The 22,856-nt window shown below is 33.4% G+C and overlaps 1 protein-coding gene across 1 annotated transcript in view; it reads left to right on the top strand.

Annotated features, from left to right (window-relative positions):
• Positions 1–2,388: 2,388 nt before the first annotated feature.
• The window catches only part of LOC131852200 (uncharacterized), a 45,894-nt gene continuing 25,426 nt past the window's right edge, over positions 2,389–22,856 (top strand). Inside the window, exons 1-6 of the mRNA XM_059202842.1 lie at positions 2,389–2,508; positions 13,440–13,565; positions 14,442–14,471; positions 16,008–16,069; positions 17,467–17,709; positions 18,953–19,014. Of these exons, the coding sequence (XP_059058825.1) occupies positions 2,389–2,508; positions 13,440–13,565; positions 14,442–14,471; positions 16,008–16,069; positions 17,467–17,709; positions 18,953–19,014 (643 nt within the window). The remainder of the gene's footprint in view (positions 2,509–13,439; positions 13,566–14,441; positions 14,472–16,007; positions 16,070–17,466; positions 17,710–18,952; positions 19,015–22,856) is intronic.

Raw genomic sequence — 22,856 nt, 5'->3', positions numbered from 1 at the left:
CAATTTTTTTTTTTATTGGGTTGTTTGTGCTATTGTCAGATGTGTAGCACCTGTAGCACTGCGACCTACATAGATCTATTGTGCTCGCCCTTTTCAAAGTTCGCTACCCGTCAGGGACAAGAATTGAAGGATATTCTTAGGAGCGATCGTTTTTATCTCCTCGGGAATGAGTGTAAACTTTCCAAAGGAGATATTTCGTTTATGCATGAGTGGGCTACAACCACATAGGATGTGAAGCGGCGTTTCCTCTTCAGTTTGGCAGAATCTGCAGATTCTTGTCGTGCATAGGCCTAGTTTAGCCATATGCTTGTTCAATTTGCAGTGTCCTGTGAGGGCCCTAGTCATCATGCATATGTTGTTTTTACTCAATAGCAGTAGTCTATTGGAGTATTTGTTCGAGTAGCCCGATATTAGGTCTTTTGAATGTGTCAATTCTGGCATTTCTTGCTATTGATTCAGTGCTTCTCGTTTGGTTATTAATTTGAGATGTCCCAAGCATTTACCCAAACCTACAAATCTCTTTTTTTTTATACTACTTTGGTAGCAAACAACCACGGCCCATCTGATGGTAAATGGTTACCGTAGCCTATGGACGCCTGAAACACCAGGGGTGTCACGTGCGCGTTGCCGACCCTTAAGAAACCTTAATATACCCTTCTTGAAAAACCCCATGCTGTAGTCTCTCGAGAAAACCTCGGCAGGTAGTTCATTCCACAATGTAAGTGTATGTGGGAGAAAGCAACTCAGAAACCGCACTGTCCGCAAAACCCCATGCTGTAGTCTCGTGGGAAAATCTCTTATATCTAAAGAGTTGTTGTTAATTAAAAAAAAATTCTTTCAGTCATGGAAAAAAATCGGACAAGGAAACACAATCGCCTGTTTTAAAGATTTTTAAGGAAATGATACAGCGAGAAAGGTATGTTTTAAAACGGCCCACACGATGGAAAGTGGAAACAATATAATTTGAAATAATTTAAATTTAAAATTAAGTTTTGGCCTCTATTTATTAGAAAAAAAATTTCAATAATTTATACAACTTCTATTTATTTAAGCAACTAGTTGTTACATGCGACTTTGTTTAGAATTGTTGGGTTTTTTAATAATGGCTTGATTTTAAAAACTCCCGCCCACCTGTACTCGAACAAACGTTGGTTCGAGAGTTTACGCATGCGGCCGCATGCGCACTGAGCGCCACTGTCGCTTGAACATCAAGATCGAGAACTCGGCTGCGAGTGCTTTGTCTCAATTATTAATTCAAATAGCAAATTAAAGTGAACAAAACTTCACTGTGTAAACTATTTAATAACATCAGACAGTGTTAGTGTGTATAAATGAGGACGAGTCCCGGGACATGCACCAGGTGGTGAAATAATTCTGTGAGTCGCCATCATTATGAAGCCATTTTTCAATGTTTAAAAACTGAGCATATCGAACAAGAATATACCTATTTGACATCGTGATACTATTAGACATATTGTTTGCAATTAAAAACAGTAATCCTTATTAATAATAATATTATGAACGTGAAAGTAACTCTGTCTGTCTGTCTATTTATCTGTCGCGCTTTTACGTCAAAAGTGCTGAACCAATTTAAATGAAATTTAGTACACAGATAGTCTAAACCCTGAGAAAGGACATAGGCTACTTTTTAATGCGAAATAAGGGTTGTAAGGGGGGATGAAAAATCGTCATTTTTAAAACTAGAAGCTTAAAACTTCTGTTAAAAAAATTTAAATAGAGAAAAAAGCACAGCTCTGAAATTATATAGTCTCCGTGGTCTAGCAATTTAACACGCCGCTTTATTTCCGTCGATGGCGGGTTCGATTCATCGCACGGTGTATACATTTGTATTCATTAGTATGATTTTTTGTATCAGTCTGGGTGTTTTCTATGTATATTAATGATACATATCTCCTTTATATAATATATAAAAGTGTACAAATGACAATATAGACTATTATCCCTAAAATGAACGGTTTCTATGTTGATTATCGCATGCCTAATCCTTGTTATTAATTAAATATAAGTAAATCAATATTTATTTCAAAAGAGCAACCAACACACAAGTTTCTTGCTCATTCTTGTGATGAGTCTGCAGTCCGAATGAGCGGTAGAATAAAAAAACTTGACTATTCAAAAGTGCTTATATTAAGTTTATTTGAATAAAGATTATTTCTATTTCTATTTCTGAAATTTAAAAATCATTTGAAAAAATATATCTTAGTTTCTTATCTCGAGAGCACTCCGATCTGACGGTAGATGTGACATATCATAAGAACCTGTAATAGACCTACATGAATAAAGATATTTTGCTACAATTTTGACCGATCGTCGTGGAGATCTTTGGGGAGGCCTTCGTTCAGCAGTAGACGATTTCCGGACTGAATAATGATGAGAATTTTAACATTTTACAGAGACCCAGAAAAGGCTAACTTGCTTAAGGAAAAACAAGAATACAGAAAGAGGAAACAGTACTTCGGGTCCAGATCGAAATCGGACCACGCCGCTGTAAGTATCATATTATCTACCTACCTTTACTCCGAGTATTACGTTTAGTACATACGCCAGGGCTGTCCAAACTAGACACGATCGCGGTTCGTAACCACCCAAAAACAGTATCTTGTTTTGTGTATTTATATACGTAGCTAACCCTTGCAACTTCGCCTGCATCAGAAATAAATAATCTTTATTCAAATAAACTTAATATCAGCACTTTTGAATAGTCAAATTTTTTGATTCTACCGCTCAGACTTACTTGACATTTATCATTATCAGCCATTGTTTACATAACATATTTTAAATTATAACCTACCCGAAGGTTGTCTTAAACATGTTTCTTGAACAATAAAACCGTCCTTTGTACATCAAACCTTATGTTAAGTTGAATTGCACCATGATCGAATACGAAGCCATGTTACAAATTGGTACTTTCAGAATTCCACTACCCTCTATTCGCACTACATTTGCTAAGCGTCTGCCACTGTTTTCCTATCCGTACATATATAACTACTAGCTGTACCCGCGACTTCGTCCGCGTAAAATAGTGACCTTGAGCAAATAATAAAAAATATATATTAATAATCTAACCCAATAAAAAAGTTTCATCGTTCTAGCTTCAAAAATGAAATTTCCATACATAATTCCATACAATTCAATCAACAGCCAAAAACTAAGTTTCAAACTACTATCTTTAAAATGAACATACTTCCATACATACCATACATACATTACATCACCCCTTTCAACCCCTTATAACCCTTTTTCTTGTTTTTTTTAATGCTACTTATATTAGTGTCATCATGTACCAATGATAAGATGTCGCTATACTGTAACCATTTATGGCTGAGTCCTGTGGCGGTAGGTACTGATATTTTCTCAACAGCCTAAAAAATGGGTTTCAAGTTTCTAGCTTTAAAAAATGACAATACATGCATACAACATTTTAACTCCCCTTTTGACCCTTACAACCCATTTTCGTTAATTATATTTAATCAATACGCAAAAAAATAAGATTGAAGCTTAAACTTTAAAAAAAATCCTCTTTCAGTCTCTTATAACCCTTTTTAGCATTAAAAAGTAACCTATGTCCTATCTCAAGATCTAGACTTTAAATTTCATTTAAATCAGTTCAGAAGTTTTGGCTTTTAAGACAGACAGACAGAGTCACTTTCACTTTCATAATATTAGTAAGGTATTTATTAAATAAACTGACCCAAAAAAGCGTAAGAAAAAAGCTTCATCGTTGTAGCTTCAAATATGACGAATTTCCATAAAAACTTTTATCTGCTATTTTATTTTACCCCTTGAATGGTGACAATGTGATATTTACAAATTTAAATGTCATATTTATTTATATTTAATAAACAGTTTAAACATTTCTTTAAATTCTTTTGAAAATTGGTGGTCCAGTTGGCCAATAACATAATAAAATTTTGTTAAATCAAAATAATAGATGTGATATTCTAAATTGCAAACTATCCCTCTACTTGCGCGAACCATATCTCTGACTCTACTGGCCTGAATGGAGAAACGCGTATTCCGAACCTGAATAGCTCGGATGGAACGGTAGATGTTGTTTCTTCCAAGGAAATGTTGTTCATATGTATTGACAACATTTTTAATATTATATGTTGTTTTATTCTTCAAAAATATTAATAATATGTTCTTACGCTCTTGTCCAAGAGCAGGGTCATCAGTTATAGGCTATACCAGGATTATATTTATGTATTTATAAAATAAAATTGCAGAGCAAACGTTTATTCATTTAAATTCATAAGGAGACAACGGATTGACAATAATCAGTTGCGCGCGCTGCTTATACAAATGACATATATGTTTATTTATGACATATGAGCGTTAATAAGTCGCATATCTAGTACAATAGTGGTGTAATTCAGAAATTAAAAATTTTTGAAAATAGACTTAATGACACAATTATAAAGTAGACTTTCCAAAATATCTAATTTTTTAGTTAAGCCATTATTATAATAAGTGTGTATTCAACCGCATAAAGATAACCTTGCATTACCATTTTCAAACCCTTACAACCCTTTTTTCGCATTAAAAAGTAGCCTATGTCCTTCCTCGGCGTCTAGACTATATGGGTACCAAATTTCATTTAAATCAGTTCAGTAGTTTTGGCGTGAAAGCGAGACAGACAGACAGACAGACAGACAGACAGACAGACAGAGTTACTTTCGCATTTGTAATATTAGTAAGTAAAATGCTGGCTGATGAAATTAAATTATGACGAAACAGAACAAATACTTCCACCTTACGGCTAACACACAGTTCTGCAAAATGAACACATACACATATATATACATCCACAAATTTTACACAAATTTATTCCCTACATTTTACACACAAGTTCCATTTTTCCAATAGCTATTAATACAAAGGGTAAACTGTAAAATGTACACAATAATAAGTCACTCCAGTCTCTACAATACAGGCCTGCGAGCCTAGTGTAGAACTACAGTAAATTAAAATGTAAATGTGTATCATGAATAAATATTATTATTATTAATTCTTGTATTTAATAATTTGTCTAATATAGAATGAATAAAGAAATAAAATAATTGAGGGGCGCAAGAAAAAATATTAGGTCTCGATGGTCTAGGGGTTTGGCACACCGTCTTACTTCCGATGGTCGCGGGTTCGATTCCTCGCACGGCACAAACATTTGTATTCATGAGTATGATTGTTGGATCAGTCTAGGTGTTTCCTATTGATATTATGTATGTATTTATAATAAAATATATTTAAGTATTTTTATCAATTGTCTAGTACCCATAACACAAGCTATGCTTAGCTTGGAGCTAGATGGCGCTGGTTTCCCATTGCAATTAACTAAATAACCATCACTAGTCCTACAAATAATAGTTAATACAAAAAAAATTAAGCTATTACTTTAAAAACTAAACATAAGTTCAAAATTAATAATGTTGTAAAAAGTCTATGCGGGCCCCATAAAAAAAACCGCGGTCCGCATATATACAGCGGGCCATGCCTTAAACACCTCTGTTCAATATTATAATCCACTATACGATATAACTACAACTGTAGGTTGTGATTAGTTCTAATCTTAGATTATTCCGTGTTTTACTAATTAATCATATTATAGATTATTACTACGCATGTATACGAACGTCAGTACAGACAAACACGCGTAATATAGTGATGAGATAATGTATGAGTGATGTTTTTTTTGCTGTCCCCAAGTATCGTATCGTTTAGAAAAAGTCAATAGGTCTTTTATGGGAATAGGTATAAAAATTTACAATAAGATACCAAAAGGATATACTGGAATTACACGTAAATATATTCAAAACATCTGTTAAATCATATTTACTGATTTACTACTCACTAAACGATTACTTAAATGACGAGCGTGCATGGCAATAGTTGTTCATGCACGGGATTTTCATTTAATGTTAGACATAGACACCTATATAAATATACATTGTAAATAAACTGGCTTTTAAAAATAAAGTAATTCAATTGAGTTTCTTATCAGTTCTTCTCAATTTGATCTATATACTGAACTGGATGGTAGGGGAAAAACAATTATAATGTAAAAACTTGACGTTCATAAGCAGCTAAAATGTCCTACATGAATAAATTATTTTTGAATTTTGAATTTTTTTATGGATGATAATGGAATGGTGCACCCGCCTGCGCTAACGGTTTACGCTGGCGGGGCAACAGTGGAGGATGATAAGATGAGCACGATGTCAGGTCAGTTAGCCCATCGTGACAAATTCACAGACAATTTATCACGATGGTTTCCAGTGGGTACCGCGTGGAGGTCAACCTGACATGGTACATTGCTATCAAAAAGATCATCAATCCACATTTCTAACAATCCTCTTTCCCCCCGAAGTTGATGACTGTGTAGTACCAATGTGACCAATCGTATTGGGGAATATTATAGTAATAACGACATTGGACATTTCACACAGCGCCATCTAGTACCAAGTTGAGCAGAGCTTGTGTTATGGGTACTAGACAACTGATATAAATACTGTTTTATTAGAAAACAAATACTATATTTGAAAATATAATAAATAACCCTGGACAATTAACACAGCGCCATCTAGTACCAAGTTGAGCAGAGCTTGTGTTATGGGTACTAGACAACTGATATAAATACTGTTTTATTAGAAAACAAATACTATATTTGAAAATATAATAAATAACCCTGGACAATTAACACAGCGCCATCTAGTACCAAGTTGAGCAGAGCTTGTGTTATGGGTACTAGACAACTGATATAAATACTGTTTTATTAGAAAACAAATACTATATTTGAAAATATAATAAATAACCCTGGACAATTAACACAGCGCCATCTAGTACCAAGTTGAGCAGAGCTTGTGTTATGGGTACTAGACAACTGATATAAATACTGTTTTATTAGAAAACAAATACTATATTTGAAAATATAATAAATAACCCTGGACAATTAACACAGCGCCATCTAGTACCAAGTTGAGCAGAGCTTGTGTTATGGGTACTAGACAACTGATATAAATACTGTTTTATTAGAAAACAAATACTATATTTGAAAATATAATAAATAACCCTGGACAATTAACACAGCGCCATCTAGTACCAAGTTGAGCAGAGCTTGTGTTATGGGTACTAGACAACTGATATAAATACTGTTTTATTAGAAAACAAATACTATATTTGAAAATATAATAAATAACCCTGGACAATTAACACAGCGCCATCTAGTACCAAGTTGAGCAGAGCTTGTGTTATGGGTACTAGACAACTGATATAAATACTGTTTTATTAGAAAACAAATACTATATTTGAAAATATAATAAATAACCCTGGACAATTAACACAGCGCCATCTAGTACCAAGTTGAGCAGAGCTTGTGTTATGGGTACTAGACAACTGATATAAATACTGTTTTATTAGAAAACAAATACTATATTTGAAAATATAATAAATAACCCTGGACAATTAACACAGCACCATCTAGTACCAAGTTGAGCAGAGCTTGTGTTATGGGTACTAGACAACTGATATAAATACTGTTTTATTAGAAAACAAATACTATATTTGAAAATATAATAAATAACCCTGGACAATTAACACAGCGCCATCTAGTACCAAGTTGAGCAGAGCTTGTGTTATGGGTACTAGACAACTGATATAAATACTGTTTTATTAGAAAACAAATACTATATTTGAAAATATAATAAATAACCCTGGACAATTAACACAGCGCCATCTAGTACCAAGTTGAGCAGAGCTTGTGTTATGGGTACTAGACAACTGATATAAATACTGTTTTATTAGAAAACAAATACTATATTTGAAAATATAATAAATAACCCTGGACAATTAACACAGCGCCATCTAGTACCAAGTTGAGCAGAGCTTGTGTTATGGGTACTAGACAACTGATATAAATACTGTTTTATTAGAAAACAAATACTATATTTGAAAATATAATAAATAACCCTGGACAATTAACACAGCGCCATCTAGTACCAAGTTGAGCAGAGCTTGTGTTATGGGTACTAGACAACTGATATAAATACTGTTTTATTAGAAAACAAATACTATATTTGAAAATATAATAAATAACCCTGGACAATTAACACAGCGCCATCTAGTACCAAGTTGAGCAGAGCTTGTGTTATGGGTACTAGACAACTGATATAAATACTGTTTTATTAGAAAACAAATACTATATTTGAAAATATAATAAATAACCCTGGACAATTAACACAGCGCCATCTAGTACCAAGTTGAGCAGAGCTTGTGTTATGGGTACTAGACAACTGATATAAATACTGTTTTATTAGAAAACAAATACTATATTTGAAAATATAATAAATAACCCTGGACAATTAACACAGCGCCATCTAGTACCAAGTTGAGCAGAGCTTGTGTTATGGGTACTAGACAACTGATATAAATACTGTTTTATTAGAAAACAAATACTATATTTGAAAATATAATAAATAACCCTGGACAATTAACACAGCGCCATCTAGTACCAAGTTGAGCAGAGCTTGTGTTATGGGTACTAGACAACTGATATAAATACTGTTTTATTAGAAAACAAATACTATATTTGAAAATATAATAAATAACCCTGGACAATTAACACAGCGCCATCTAGTACCAAGTTGAGCAGAGCTTGTGTTATGGGTACTAGACAACTGATATAAATACTGTTTTATTAGAAAACAAATACTATATTTGAAAATATAATAAATAACCCTGGACAATTAACACAGCGCCATCTAGTACCAAGTTGAGCAGAGCTTGTGTTATGGGTACTAGACAACTGATATAAATACTGTTTTATTAGAAAACAAATACTATATTTGAAAATATAATAAATAACCCTGGACAATTAACACAGCGCCATCTAGTACCAAGTTGAGCAGAGCTTGTGTTATGGGTACTAGACAACTGATATAAATACTGTTTTATTAGAAAACAAATACTATATTTGAAAATATAATAAATAACCCTGGACAATTAACACAGCGCCATCTAGTACCAAGTTGAGCAGAGCTTGTGTTATGGGTACTAGACAACTGATATAAATACTGTTTTATTAGAAAACAAATACTATATTTGAAAATATAATAAATAACCCTGGACAATTAACACAGCGCCATCTAGTACCAAGTTGAGCAGAGCTTGTGTTATGGGTACTAGACAACTGATATAAATACTGTTTTATTAGAAAACAAATACTATATTTGAAAATATAATAAATAACCCTGGACAATTAACACAGCGCCATCTAGTACCAAGTTGAGCAGAGCTTGTGTTATGGGTACTAGACAACTGATATAAATACTGTTTTATTAGAAAACAAATACTATATTTGAAAATATAATAAATAACCCTGGACAATTAACACAGCGCCATCTAGTACCAAGTTGAGCAGAGCTTGTGTTATGGGTACTAGACAACTGATATAAATACTGTTTTATTAGAAAACAAATACTATATTTGAAAATATAATAAATAACCCTGGACAATTAACACAGCGCCATCTAGTACCAAGTTGAGCAGAGCTTGTGTTATGGGTACTAGACAACTGATATAAATACTGTTTTATTAGAAAACAAATACTATATTTGAAAATATAATAAATAACCCTGGACAATTAACACAGCGCCATCTAGTACCAAGTTGAGCAGAGCTTGTGTTATGGGTACTAGACAACTGATATAAATACTGTTTTATTAGAAAACAAATACTATATTTGAAAATATAATAAATAACCCTGGACAATTAACACAGCGCCATCTAGTACCAAGTTGAGCAGAGCTTGTGTTATGGGTACTAGACAACTGATATAAATACTGTTTTATTAGAAAACAAATACTATATTTGAAAATATAATAAATAACCCTGGACAATTAACACAGCGCCATCTAGTACCAAGTTGAGCAGAGCTTGTGTTATGGGTACTAGACAACTGATATAAATACTGTTTTATTAGAAAACAAATACTATATTTGAAAATATAATAAATAACCCTGGACAATTAACACAGCGCCATCTAGTACCAAGTTGAGCAGAGCTTGTGTTATGGGTACTAGACAACTGATATAAATACTGTTTTATTAGAAAACAAATACTATATTTGAAAATATAATAAATAATTAACACAGCGCCATCTAGTAAAGTTGAGCAGAGCTTGTGTTATGGGTACTAGACAACTGATATAAATACTGTTTTATTAGAAAACAAATACTATATTTGAAAATATAATAAATAACCCTGGACAATTAACACAGCGCCATCTAGTACCAAGTTGAGCAGAGCTTGTGTTATGGGTACTAGACAACTGATATAAATACTGTTTTATTAGAAAACAAATACTATATTTGAAAATATAATAAATAACCCTGGACAATTAACACAGCGCCATCTAGTACCAAGTTGAGCAGAGCTTGTGTTATGGGTACTAGACAACTGATATAAATACTGTTTTATTAGAAAACAAATACTATATTTGAAAATATAATAAATAACCCTGGACAATTAACACAGCGCCATCTAGTACCAAGTTGAGCAGAGCTTGTGTTATGGGTACTAGACAACTGATATAAATACTGTTTTATTAGAAAACAAATACTATATTTGAAAATATAATAAATAACCCTGGACAATTAACACAGCGCCATCTAGTACCAAGTTGAGCAGAGCTTGTGTTATGGGTACTAGACAACTGATATAAATACTGTTTTATTAGAAAACAAATACTATATTTGAAAATATAATAAATAACCCTGGACAATTAACACAGCGCCATCTAGTACCAAGTTGAGCAGAGCTTGTGTTATGGGTACTAGACAACTGATATAAATACTGTTTTATTAGAAAACAAATACTATATTTGAAAATATAATAAATAACCCTGGACAATTAACACAGCGCCATCTAGTACCAAGTTGAGCAGAGCGTGTTATGGGTACTAGACAACTGATATAAATACTGTTTTATTAGAAAACAAATACTATATTTGAAAATATAATAAATAACCCCAATTAACACAGCATCTAGTTTGAGCAGAGCTTGTGTTATGGGTACTAGACAACTGATATAAATACTGTTTTATTAGAAAACAAATACTATATTTGAAAATATAATAAATAACCCTGGACAATTAACACAGCGCCATCTAGTACCAAGTTGAGCAGAGCTTGTGTTATGGGTACTAGACAACTGATATAAATACTGTTTTATTAGAAAACAAATACTATATTTGAAAATATAATAAATAACCCTGGACAATTAACACAGCGCCATCTAGTACCAAGTTGAGCAGAGCTTGTGTTATGGGTACTAGACAACTGATATAAATACTGTTTTATTAGAAAACAAATACTATATTTGAAAATATAATAAATAACCCTGGACAATTAACACAGCGCCATCTAGTACCAAGTTGAGCAGAGCTTGTGTTATGGGTACTAGACAACTGATATAAATACTGTTTTATTAGAAAACAAATACTATATTTGAAAATATAATAAATAACCCTGGACAATTAACACAGCGCCATCTAGTACCAAGTTGAGCAGAGCTTGTGTTATGGGTACTAGACAACTGATATAAATACTGTTTTATTAGAAAACAAATACTATATTTGAAAATATAATAAATAACCCTGGACAATTAACACAGCGCCATCTAGTACCAAGTTGAGCAGAGCTTGTGTTATGGGTACTAGACAACTGATATAAATACTGTTTTATTAGAAAACAAATACTATATTTGAAAATATAATAAATAACCCTGGACAATTAACACAGCGCCATCTAGTACCAAGTTGAGCAGAGCTTGTGTTATGGGTACTAGACAACTGATATAAATACTGTTTTATTAGAAAACAAATACTATATTTGAAAATATAATAAATAACCCTGGACAATTAACACAGCGCCATCTAGTACCAAGTTGAGCAGAGCTTGTGTTATGGGTACTAGACAACTGATATAAATACTGTTTTATTAGAAAACAAATACTATATTTGAAAATATAATAAATAACCCTGGACAATTAACACAGCGCCATCTAGTACCAAGTTGAGCAGAGCTTGTGTTATGGGTACTAGACAACTGATATAAATACTGTTTTATTAGAAAACAAATACTATATTTGAAAATATAATAAATAACCCTGGACAATTAACAAAGCGCCATCTAGTACCAAGTTGAGCAGAGCTTGTGTTATTGGTACTAGACAACTGATATAAATACTGTTTTATTAGAAAACAAATACTATATTTGAAAATATAAATACTGTTTTATTAGAAAACAAATATATAAATACTGTTTTATTATTTGAAAATATAATAAATAACCCTGGACAATTAACACAGCGCCATCTAGTACCAAGTTGAGCAGAGCTTGTGTTATGGGTACTAGACAACTGATATAAATACTGTTTTATTAGAAAACAAATACTATATTTGAAAATATAATAAATAACCCTGGACAATTAACACAGCGCCATCTAGTACCAAGTTGAGCAGAGCTTGTGTTATGGGTACTAGACAACTGATATAAATACTGTTTTATTAGAAAACAAATACTATATTTGAAAATATAATAAATAACCCTGGACAATTAACACAGCGCCATCTAGTACCAAGTTGAGCAGAGCTTGTGTTATGGGTACTAGACAACTGATATAAATACTGTTTTATTAGAAAACAAATACTATATTTGAAAATATAATAAATAACCCTGGACAATTAACACAGCGCCATCTAGTACCAAGTTGAGCAGAGCTTGTGTTATGGGTACTAGACAACTGATATAAATACTGTTTTATTAGAAAACAAATACTATATTTGAAAATATAATAAATAACCCTGGACAATTAACACAGCGCCATCTAGTACCAAGTTGAGCAGAGCTTGTGTTATGGGTACTAGACAACTGATATAAATACTGTTTTATTAGAAAACAAATACTATATTTGAAAATATAATAAATAACCCTGGACAATTAACACAGCGCCATCTAGTACCAAGTTGAGCAGAGCTTGTGTTATAGATACACAACTAATACACAAATAATATATATAAATACTAATATTTTTAAGAATGAGCGGTAGATTTTAAAAAATGTGATGACTATTCAAAAGTGCTTAAATATAGGTTTATTTGTAAAAATGATTTTCTATTCTATTCTATTTGTAAATATCAGTCCAGCCATTTCAGAGATTAGCTGGAACAAACAGGCAGACAGATAAAAATTGTAAAAAATGATAATTTGGTGTATGTATGTATTTATATTCATGCATGTAGTAAAAAACTTCAATATTACAAGCAGACACTCTAATTTTATTTATATGTACAGATAAACAATATAATGATATGATATATTGTTTACATAATATATAATTATGTATATAACCACCACATTTTACAGAGATCATGCGATTCTAGTAGTTTACGAAACAAAAATCACAAATACAAACATAGTGAGGAGTACAGAGTAAAAGATCCAGTACAGGACGAAGAGAGGCAGTATACTCAATGTAGAGCACAGAGTATTGTAAGTATTAGAATAGAAAATCCTTTATTTAAATAAACCTGAATAGTCATAACAATTTTTTTAATCTACCGCTCATTCGGAAAGCTGTTTCATCACAAGAAGAACGAGCAAGAAACTTGTGTGTTGCTATTTTAAATAATCCTTGTAAGTTTACCAACTAGCACCAATTTGTTAGGGTCAAATATAAATATACGATAAGATTAAATCAGTCGTAGTGATAAGAGCAGACCAGTTCCTACAAGCAGCAGTCGTTCACGAGTATGACGTATGAGCCAGCCATCACTGTGCTCAACCATATTACTTAGGCTTCGAAGCTATATCACAACTCTATTCAACGCCTGATGATACCTCGTTCAGAGACGTAACATGTGTCGCAATACACGTAGACTCGATAACGGTCGGAATTTGATCAAATTCAAATTCAAAAATCATTTATTCATGTAGGACATTTTAGCCGCTTATGAACGTCAAATTTTTACATTATATCACCAGATCACCAATAGAGATGTTTTTTTTTCGGACTACTCTAATGCTGTTGGCCGCAGGTGACCTTTATAGCTTCACCGGACGATAGAGGGCAAGTGCAGATGGCACTCCTAACCCGCGGAAGGACTTACGGAGCGGCTGAAGGCTAACTCCCGCCTGACGGATACGACTTTACTTTGAGGGTAGGGGTTCGAACCTCGGTTTAGGATGTCGTAATTTCGATCCCCGTTTGTATTGGATGGGGTATCGAGCGGAGACGCACCAATAGAGAAGGTCATGACGGTAGTATATTGTAAAGCATCTTTTGCAAAAAAAAAAATTATCCTAACCAAATGACAAATTTTTAAAGATTAAATTTTTTGTTTAATATCATTATTTTTATTGTTTCAGAGTGATAAAAAAGATAGTTGGTGGTTTTGGGTAAGTTTAAAATCAAAATCAAGAATCATTAGCCGCTTATGAGCGTCAAGTGTTTTGTATTAATATTTTTTCTGTACCATCCAGTTCTTTATACAGATTTAATTGAAAAGAACTGGCAAGAAATGAATGAATTAATTAATTAATTAATTGATTAATTAATAAATGAATGAATGAATGAATGAAACTCTTTATTGTTCCTCTCACAGAAAATACAATTACATATACAATTATGTATAAAATGATAAAAAAAAATATAATACAATAAACAAGACAAAGAGGTAACAATGGGTCGACGTACGTACGTAACGGGCGTACTATACTTTTTTTTTTAACTAGTTAATAATGTACACTTATGTAAGTGTCTGTCTAACATTAAATGAAAATCCCGTGTATGAACAACAATTACCATGCACGCTTGCCATTTAAATAATCGTAGTGTGTAATAGGCTTTGCTCAATAAATATGATTTAACAGAAGTTTTTGATTTATTTAAACGTTATTCTAGAATATTCTTTGATTATTCTAACGGTCCATTGCACAGAATTCCATTATATACATACCTATATTTAGTTATTTATAAACTCTTTGTTGCATCAATCATGTAATACAATAATTATACTTAACAGTGGATTTGAAGTGGAACAGTAAAATGTGGTTTGTAGGGCGCAGATTAGGCAGTGAAATTACAGGATAAGAGGCGTGACATCTTAGTACTCTGGAATGGAACACATAAGTGGTATCACGGGTGTCACATGATAACGTGATGTACGTACTGCTCACGTGTGTAGGTTACGGTTAACACTTACCATCAGGTCGTATATACAAGACTGAAAGAAAAAAGATTTAAATGTCAAATAAAACAGTTCCTTTGCAATAAAGCTTACTATAAAATTGAAGAATTCGTTAACGATAATAATGTTTTTATAGAAAAACTTTAAATCTATAGCACTGACAATATTACAATCTGATTACATTAATAATGAGTGTGTAGCGACTTCTATGTTGATTATCGCATGCCTCTTACTTGTTATACTGTAATTATTTATATAAAAATAAAACATCTATTAAAAAGAACAACACACAAGTTTCTTGCTCATTCTTCTTGTGATGAATCTGCATTCCGAATGTGTGGTAGAATCAAAATTACTGTAATCCTGTATGGGGTAATTAGAGTCATTGTTAATTGTGTGTGTTGTTAAATGTGGTGAACATAGCTTGTATATATTCATTCATTCATTCCTTCATACTATAAGAGCCACGATCCTGTCGGTTGCTCTTACCACGATCTTCCATCATGCTCTTTAAATGTTGATACAACACGATCAAATTTTGTATTTAGTTTGCTTGATATAGCTCTGTCTTGGTATTTCACTCCCCCTCTTTCTTTCTATGTTTCACTCAACAATAACTTTCATAAATTCATCTTGCCGTATCAAGTGTTTTTAATTGTCCCTTGTTTAGCTTGTGTATAATTTCATTTAAAAATTAAAAAAAACATTCCATTTTTTTTATCTATGGTAATTTTTTCTTGTTCAGGCTGACACGCAGAGCCAGAAGCCTAAAGTTGATGAAGATACCTGTTCTTGCGTGTCTTGTGCGTAAGTTAATTTATCAACAAACTTATAGACCTTTCTACTTTAACATGTCCAGGCGCTCCACACCGGTGCCTCTCCGATCGGTCCCTGTGCAATTCAATGGGGATCGAAATTATGGCGGCCTGAGCCGAGGTTCGAACCCCTAGTGGTGCCCTCAGACTAAAGTCATATCCGTCAGGCAGGAGTTGGCCTTCAGTCGCTCCATAAGTCCTTCCGCGGGTTTGAAGTGCCATCTGCACTCGCCCCCTATCGTCCGGTGAAGCTGTAAAGGCCATATGTGAACAACAGCATTATGGTAGTTAACGAAATGAAATAAAAACAAAAATAACAACAAACAAACAAAGTAATTACGCATATTAGAGGAATGTGGGGGTTGATAAACTGTAACTTTTTTTAATGGATGATAAGGGACACTATTCCATTATCATCCATTAAAAAAAATTTACAGTTAAAAGTACAGTGTGGGTACACTCCTATGCTAAAAATGTACTCTAGCGGGGCACCAGTGGAGTAGGATAAAATGAGTATGAGGTCAGGTCAGTTAGCCCATCGTGGCAAATTCACTAGGAATGTATCACGATGGTTTCCAGGGAGAACTGCGAGGTCAACCTGATATGGTACATTGCTACCAATGTGGTCATCAGTCCACATTACTAACAATCTGTCCAAATCATGAAATATACGATCCACCATAAACTCCTAAGTGGTTTTATATAATAAGCCTAGACAATTCACACAGCGCCGTCTAGTCCCAAACTTACCAGAACTTGTGTTATGGGTACTAGACAACTGATAGAATTATACAAGGCATATATTATACAAGGCGTAGATCCGGCCGCATATGGAATACTGTTCTCATTTCTGGGTGGAAACACTACAATACCAGCTACTTCCATTTGACCGCACTCAGAACCAGCCAGAATCATTGGTAATCAACGTCTATGTGACAGGCTCGACCCATTGTCTCTGCGGCGAGATATTGCATCTCTGTTCATTTTCTACCGCATATATCACGGGGAGTGTTCTGAGGAATTCTTCGGATTAATACCAGCTGCTGAGTTTCACCACCGTACCACCCGCCAGAAACTGAAATACCATCCTGATCATCTGGATGAATGACGGTCCTCCACAGTGCGGTTTTCTAGAAACTTTTTGCCACGCACAACCACATTGTGGAATCACCTTTCAGTAATGGTATTTCCGAACCGATACGATATTGAAACCTTCATAAAAAGAACTTATTCCTTTTTAAAAGGCCGACAACGTACTTGTAATTCCTTTATGTTGCGGGTGCTCATGTGCGGCGGTAATCACTTACCATCAGGTGAGCCGCATGCTCGTTTGTCCCCTGTGTTATAAAAAAAAAATACATTTAAAACACATTCTTTTCTGTTTTCTAGATTGAAACAAATGGTTACATCAGAGTATACCTGCATCACATGTTTGGCGTTAATATTCATTCTAACAGTAGTAGTAGCGTTCTACCTTGTGTTCCGGACTGTACCTATAGCTAATAATGATGTGAGACCAGACATTGAACGTAAATTGGACAGCGAAGGTCTGAGGAAGAAGATAGAGATGCTAAATAGCAAACGTGTGGGAGTGAAAGAGTACGCTGCATATAGAGGCAGCTATGATGAGAGGTAAAATAAAGTGTTAAAAAATTTCAAAGTTCAAATGTGGTGATGATGGTGATGTAATCCCGGCAGATTTCGTCCACGGCGACTGTCTTCAACTTCGGTTTTGCCGTTGATAATAATAATAATAATAATAATAATAAGCGCACACACACATACACACACTCTGCACTTACTTGGTTTCGTCCCATAAATGTGGAGAAAACCAGCAAAAGCTGAGAAAAAAAAAATAATGCTGAGAAAAAAAAACTTATTTAAATTACCTCTCTAGACGTTTCGACTAGGTTGCACTAGCCGTGGTCACGAGCTGACTGGAGTAACAGCGATGTCAATGTAGATAATGTAGATAAACGTCGAGAGAGGTAAATACCTTTATTTGCCATAAAATTATTCGTGTTAAGACCCGGTTAATAATTTAAATAATGTATATTAAACACGAAAGTTCAAAATTAACTAAAAAAAACTTAGCAATAATAATAATAATCTCAGGACAATTCACACAGCGCCATCTAGACCCAAGTTAAGCTAGCTAGAGCTTGTGTTATGGGTACTAGATAACTAGTACATAGATATATTTTTTTCGTAAATACTTACATATTATTTATTTATTTATATACACACTATCCTTACAGGCATATGCCCAATACAACAGTACATCCAATATTACAACAGCGGTTTGGTAACATAGCATATATAATACAATTTTATTTATTTATTCATTTATTTCAGGCAACTAGGCCCATATTATAAATACCTTATAGACTAACATACATATAATATAATATTTAAAAACCAATACAACTATATTGTCTGTGTGATCACGGCACTGAAGACGGCAATCTGCCACGGTAGCGCCGATACACCACACCTTTCGGCCAGTAGTCCTCTTTCATGAAGGTGGGCAACAATGCGCTCCTTGTGAATTCACACAGAGTACACACCGTCGAGTCCGTTCTCTCTGCGTCAGTGGTGCTTTCATTACTAAATTAGTCCTACATACAAACAATCATACTCATGAATACAAATGTGCCGGGCGAGGAATCGAACCTGCGACCATCGGAAGCAAGGCTTGAAGCGGTTCTTTTTATTGGATAAAGTGATTCAAGGGGAAGGTTTATATATATATAATACGTTCACCCGTGGGAAGCCGGGGCGAGTAGCTAGTTATCAATATATATTCAAAAATCACTATTCAAAAATATTTGTATATTAAGTTTAATTCAATACAAATGATTTCTGTATCTTTCAGGAAAGATTGGGATGATACTATTTCCGCACAATTAGACGAGCTGCCTAGTCTTTCTGGAACAGGTATCTGTATACTTTATATATAAAATTCTCGTGTCACAATGTTACCATACACCTCTGAAACTTGACCTATTCATATGAAATTAAAAAAATATATAAAAAAGCAAAAATTATTTAATATCGATTTCATATGGTGAAACAACGTTTGCGGGATCAAAAAAAATTTAAAATCTTTATTAAATATTTTTTTTATATTTATTTATTTATTTATTTATTTATTTGAGCGACCAACAAGACATACACTATGAGGTTACAATTATTATAACTTGCGAAACTTGAGTTTCAGGTATATATGTTGACTTAATATATTTCTATTGCCACGGCATGCGAAAATATTTTATAAATAGTTTATAATATATATATATATATATGTATTTGATGTATATATATTAGTTCATACCTTTCTAATTCTTTCATCCCTCACGGGGTGTGAGGGATGAAAGAATGGTTTAATTTTTGAGATAAATTATAGCCTATCTCTGTTATAATGATACAATTGTATTTATATCAAAATTTCGTTAAAATCCATACAGCCGTTTAATTTTGAATAGATAACAAACATACAGACAGACAAAACACTTTCATCTTTAATAATCTATACATATAAATAAAATTGTAGTGTCTGTTTGTAATATTGAAATAACCGTAATAACCAAAATAACATTTTTTTATAATTTTTGTCTGTCTGTCTGCCTGTTTGTTCCGGGTAATCTCTGAAATGGCTGGACCGATTTTGACGGGACTTTTTTTGGCAGGTAGGTGATGTAATAAGGAGTAACTTAGGCTACTTTTATTTTAGAAAAATAATGTTAAATTCCACGCGGATGAAGTCGCGGTTTCAGCTAGTATGAAATAAAATACAACAGCCTTTTATTTACCAAAATAACGTTATTACATGCATTTCTGTTTTCATCAAGTTGGGTGATTTATATATATTTACAAAAAAAGTATTTCTGTCAGTTATCCAGTACATACCCATAACATAAACTTCTCTTACTTTGGCCCCCCTCGATCCCCCGTCCAATTCAAACGGGGATCGATATTACGACGGCCAGAGCCGAGGTTCCAACCCCTAGTGGTGCCCTCAGACTAAAGTCTTATCCGTCAGGCAGGAGTTGGCCTTCAGCCGCTCCATAAGTCCTTCCTTTGGTTTGGAGTGTCATCTGCACTCGCCGTCTATCATCCGGTGAAGCTGTAAAGGCCAGCTGCGGCCAACAGCATTAGAGTAGTACGAAAAAATAAGCTTTTGCCTAGAATTTGAATTAGAAAGTGTATTTTTTTGACTTATGTAGGAATTAGAATTATCTGATTAATAAATATATCGTTTCACTTTCAGATTATTCTGAAAGAAATCTACAAGGTTTGGTGAGTCGATTATTAATTAACTTATAATTTATTCTATTCGTACAGAAAATAAAAAAATAGTTGTTTTTACATGTATATAAGAAATCAGGTGGCAATAATAAAAACTGAATCGATATGTAAGCTGTTTATTCAAAGTTCCTCTTTGTTCTAACTCCAGCGCGTACTAACTACACTTAGATTGTGGAATGAACTACCTGCCGAGGTTTTCTCGAGAGACTACAGCATGGGGTTTTTCAAGAAGGGTATATTAAGGTTTCTTAAGGGTCGGCAACGCGTATGTAACACCCCTGGTGTTTCAGGCGTCCATAGGCTACTGTAACCGTTTACCATCAGATGGGCCGTATGCTTGTTTGCCATCTAAGTGGTATAAAAAATAAACTAACTTTCTGAACCGATTACCCCTTTTTAAGAAGGGTAGTTGTTTCATTCCTTTCCTTTATCTATCATTACACTACAATTATACAAAATAATGCAACATGTAATACTTAAAATAGTTTTAGAAAATAACATAATTAATTATCATTTCCTTGTTGTACTTTTTTGTATCATTATTACATTTTTATATTATCAATAAGTTATGAAATAAACACTAATGTCTCTAATCTAACTAACTGTAAGATGGCGCTATATAGTCAGTACAATACTTGATAGTTTCCTATTTAATCATTTCATAAAGATAATATATAGACATATAAATTACTTCTTACATGTACATGTAAAAAAGAAACTTGCATCGCGAGAAACCAAATAATTCGTGTGTATGAAAGTGTGACAGATATAAAATATAAATTATCTTAATATAAGTACTTAAAAGTCATATTTTTTTGTTTCTACCGCTCATTCGGAAAGCTGTCTCATCACAAGAAGAACGAGCAAGAAACTTGCGTGTTGCTCTTTTAAATAATCGTTGTAACTTTACATTTTTAAGTTGAAATGTGTGAATACAAACTACCAACTAGCTCTAATTCTAGTACTAGTTGCTACGTAACTTAATAACTTGTTTAAGAAAGTATTTTAATAATAATAATAATAATATTAATTTATTTAGCAAAAAAATCAACATTAGCATACATACATTAAATTAATTTTGCAGTATGTTTACATGAATGGATACATACACACACCGCCACTCCTATGCAGTAAAACAATAATTAAAACGATTACACTACTAACAAGTATTTGCTAAACAGGATTCCGCTCAGCATATTGTTGCAGCGGATATTCATATTTATACTTTATCTGCGTATATAGAAATCAGATATAAGATAATATTACGTAACAAAATCCATCGATTATAATCCCATTATATTTTTAAGTTGAAATATGTGAATACAAACTAAAAATTAGCACTAACTCTAATACTAGTTGCTACGTAACTTAATAACAGGTTTAAGAAAATATATTTGTCTGAAGGTATACTTAGCGGGACGTATAGAGAAACCATCGACTATACGTCCCATAAAGCCATCGGATCGTGCCCCGGCAGACTTACAGCTCCCTACTGAATACAGCGACATAAATATTTGTATCCAACACAACGCCAACAAATAAAGCCTTTGACGCAATGTTTTGGGACTCATTTTTATCAATCAGACATTCAAGTACCATTGCTACTCGCTTTTTCTTTTTTCGACCATAGATTATGATTTATAAATTATGACAGCAAGTTTTGGCGCGAAACGGTTGTTTTTATTAAGAACTCGCTGTTTATAGATTTTTATTTTAAACTAGCTACACTCGCGTCTTCTTCCGCGTAGACTTTAACTTTATTTTTTAAAATAATGATAATACAAAAAATAATGATACGAAATGATAAATAATATAAATGATACGATAATGATACAAAAGAGTAGCCTAAGTTACTGCTTAGGCTACTCTTTTATTTTAAGGCCTAAGGACAATCTCTGAAATGGGTGGGCCGATTTTGACGGGACTTTTATTGGCAGGTAGCCGATGTAATAAGGAGTAACTTAGGTTACTTTTATTTTAGAAAAATAAAGTTAAAATCCACGCGATCGAAATCACGGGTACAGCTAGTAATAATAATAATTTAATAATAATAATCTCAGGACAATTCACACAGCGCCATCTAGACCCAAGTTAAGCTAGCTAGAGCTTGTGTTATGGGTACTAGATAACTGATGCATATACAAAGATATTTTTTTTTGTAAATACATACATATTATACATAGAAAACACCCAGACCGATACAAGTAATCATGCTCATGAATACAAATGTTTGTGCCGTGCGAGGAATCGAACCCGCGACCAACGGTCGTAAAGCGGTATGCTTGACCGCCAGACCACCGAAGTAGTAATAAATAAATAAATAAATAGCCCTGGACAGTTAACATAGCGCCATCTTGTCCCACTAGAGACTCTACAAGCAGCACTCTGCAAGAAGCAGTGAATCTCGATGTGTTTTTTTACGTTTCGTGTTACAATGGTGGTAGAGAATGGTAGTAACTGCCGTCTACTCC

Source organism: Achroia grisella, unplaced genomic scaffold (assembly GCF_030625045.1).
Source record: "Achroia grisella isolate CSIRO2021 unplaced genomic scaffold, CSIRO_AGI_Agris_v1 utg841, whole genome shotgun sequence".
In the NCBI taxonomy this organism is placed as follows: Eukaryota; Metazoa; Arthropoda; class Insecta; order Lepidoptera; family Pyralidae; genus Achroia; species Achroia grisella.
The sequence above is the reverse complement of the archived record's forward strand: the minus strand, read 5'-3'. Positions and strand labels throughout refer to the sequence as shown.